The 3093-nt window shown below is 43.9% G+C and overlaps 1 protein-coding gene across 1 annotated transcript in view; it reads left to right on the forward strand.

The window, feature by feature from the left end:
• The window catches only part of LOC122546369, a 9091-nt gene that overhangs the window by 3978 nt on the left and 2020 nt on the right, over window positions 1–3093 (forward strand). Inside the window, exon 2 of the mRNA XM_043685102.1 lies at window positions 457–930. Coding sequence (XP_043541037.1) covers window positions 457–930 — 474 coding nt within the window. The remainder of the gene's footprint in view (window positions 1–456; window positions 931–3093) is intronic.

Raw genomic sequence — 3093 nt, forward strand, 5'->3', positions numbered from 1 at the left:
GCCTGTTCAGCCTCTCCCTATAACTCAAATCCTCCAACCCTGGCAACATCCTTGTAAATCTTTTCTGAACCCTTTCAAGTTTCACAACAACTTTCCGATAGGAAGGAGACCAGAATTGCACGCAATATTCCAACAGTGGCCTAACCAATGTCCTGTACAGCAGCAACATGACCTCCCAACTCCTGTACTCGATACTCTGACCAATAAAGGAAAGCATACCAAACGCTGCCTTCACTGTCCTGTACGCTTAAAACCTTTCGCAGGATTCACATTTACAAGTGAAGCTAAATCTGTCCCAGGCTCACAGGCCACTGGGTCTCAGAGCAGCAGCAAGTCTGTCCTCTGTTTGGTTTGGGTCAATTTGGTGAAATGTCAATGTTTCTAAAGGTGCAGTCCAGTACTCCTGAGGGAAGGCCACGTGATTTGCTAATCCTATGTTTTTTTTTCCCACTTCAGCTCCCTCCAAGAGGGAATTTCAAACAGGATGGAAGGAAGGGACAGGAATCTGGGAGGGAACGTCAAAGGCCACACTCCCTCCTGCTGTTTCACCTCGTTCCCAAGATCCTCCGACCACCGGGATCTCCCTTCCAGATCCACAATCTCCAATCACCTCAAATCCCTCGGTGTCTCCGTCGCCCCGACACAGTGGTACCCCAGGGCATGAGGGCAGGACAATGCCAACCTCCTCCGTTACTGCCCAGGTTGGGTCACGAGACCAAGAGCTTACCCGGGTCCTTCCAGCGATGTCCAGTTCAGACCAGCTCCAGGAGGTGACCACAGGAACTCAGGATAAAGCCACGGACCGGGCAGACATTCACCTGGGCAAGGGGATGGGCACCACGCCAGGGAGGATCATCGCCATGGTAACCTCCCCATCAAATGGCCAGGGCAGGGAGGAGATCCGGAGTGGAGGGGTCACCCACAGTGACGGTAAGACCCAGAACTTCCTGTGTCCATCAGAGAAACTATCAGCTTCTGTGCTTAGGGCTGTGTGTATTATAGAGAATACCAGACCCTGTGTGTATTATAGGGAGTAGCAGACCCTGTGTGTATTATAGAGAATAGCAGACCCTGTGTGTATTATAGAGAATACCAGACCCTGTGTGTATTATAGAGAATACCAGACCCTGTGTATATTATAGAGAATACCAGACCCTGTGTGTATTATAGAGAATACCAGACCCTGTGTGTATTATACAGAATAGCAGACCCTGTGTATATTATAGAGAATAGCAGACCCTGTGTGTATTATAGAGAATACCAGACCCTGTGTGTATTATAGCGAGTAGCAGACCCTGTGTGTATTATAGAGAATAGCAGTCCCTGTGTGTATTATAGAGAATAGCAGACCATGTGTGTATTATAGAGAGTAGCAGAGCCTGTGTGTATTATAGAGAATAGCAGACCCTGTGTGTATTATAGAGAGTAGCAGACCCTGTGTGTACTATAGAGAATAGCAGACCCTGTGTATATTATAGAGAATAGCAGACACTGTGTGTATTATAGAGAATAGCAGACCCTGTGTGTATTATAGAGAATAGCAGACCCTGTGTGTATTATAGAGAATAGCAGACCCTGTGTGTATTATAGAGAATAGCAGACCCTGTGTGTATTATAGAGAATAGCAGACCCTGTGTGTATTATAGAGAATAGCAGACCCTGTGTGTATTATAGAGAATAGCAGACCCTGTGTGTATTATAGAGAATAGCAGACCCTGTGTGTATTATAGAGAATAGCAGACCCTGTGTGTATTATAGAGAATAGCAGACCCTGTGTGTATTATAGAGAATAGCAGACCCTGTGTGTATTATAGAGAATAGCAGACCCTGTGTGTATTATAGAGAATAGCAGACCCTGTGTGTATTATAGAGAATAGCAAACCCTGTGTGTATTATAGAGAATAGCAGACCCTGTGTGTATTATAGACAATAAAAGACCCTGTGTGTATTATAGAGAATAGCAGACCCTGTGTGTATTATAGAGAATACCAGTCCCTGTGTGTATTATAGCGAGTAGCAGGCCCTGTGTGTATTATAGAGAATAGCAGACCCTGTGTGTATTATAGAGAATAGCAGACCCTTTGTGTATTATGGAGAATAGCAAACCCTGTGTGTATTATAGAGAATAGCAGACCCTGTGTGTATTATAGAGAATAGCAGACCCTGTGTGTATATTATAGAGAATAGCAGACCCTCTGTATATTATAGACAACAGCAGACCCTGTGTGTATTATAGAGAACAGCAGACCCTGTGTGTATTATAGAGAATAGCAGACCCTGTGTGTATTATAGAGAATAGCAGTCCCTGTGTGTATTATAGAGAATACCAGTCCCTGTGTGTATTATAGGGAGTAGCAGACCCTGTGTGTATTATAGGGAGTAGCAGTCGCTGTGTGTATTATAGAGAATAGCAGTCCCTGTGTATATTATAGAGAATAGCAGACCATGTGTGCATTACAGGGAGTAGCAGACCCTGTGTATATTATAGAGAATAGCAGACCCTGTGTGTATTATCGGGAGTAGCAGACCCCGTGTATATTATAGAGAAGAGCAGTCCCTGTGTATATTATAGAGAATAACAGACCCTGTGTGTATTATAGAGAATAGCAGACCCTGTGTGTATTATAGGGAGTAGCAGTCTCTGTGTGTATTATAGGGAGTAGCAGACCCTGTGTGTATTATAGGGAGTACCAGTCCCTGTGTGTATTACAGAAAATAGCAGACCCTGTGTGTATTATAGGGAGTAGCAGACCCTGTGTGTATTATAGAGAATACCAGTCCCTGTGTGCACTATTGAGAATAGCAGTCCCTCTGTGTATTATAGAGAATAAGAGACCCTGTGTGTATTATAGAGAATAGCAGACTCTGTGTGTATTATAGAGAGTAGCAGACCCTGTGTGTATTATAGAGAATACCAGTCCCTGTGTGCACTATGTATTATAGAGAATAGCAGACACTGTGTGTATTATAGAGAATAGCAGTCCCTGTGTGTATTATAGAGAATAGCAGTCCCTGTGTGTATTATAGAGAATAGCAGTCCCTGTGTGTATTATAGAGAATAGCAGTCCCTGTACGTATTATAGAGAATAGCAG

This window comes from Chiloscyllium plagiosum, unplaced genomic scaffold (assembly GCF_004010195.1).
Source record: "Chiloscyllium plagiosum isolate BGI_BamShark_2017 unplaced genomic scaffold, ASM401019v2 scaf_94456, whole genome shotgun sequence".
Taxonomy (NCBI): domain Eukaryota; kingdom Metazoa; phylum Chordata; class Chondrichthyes; order Orectolobiformes; family Hemiscylliidae; genus Chiloscyllium; species Chiloscyllium plagiosum.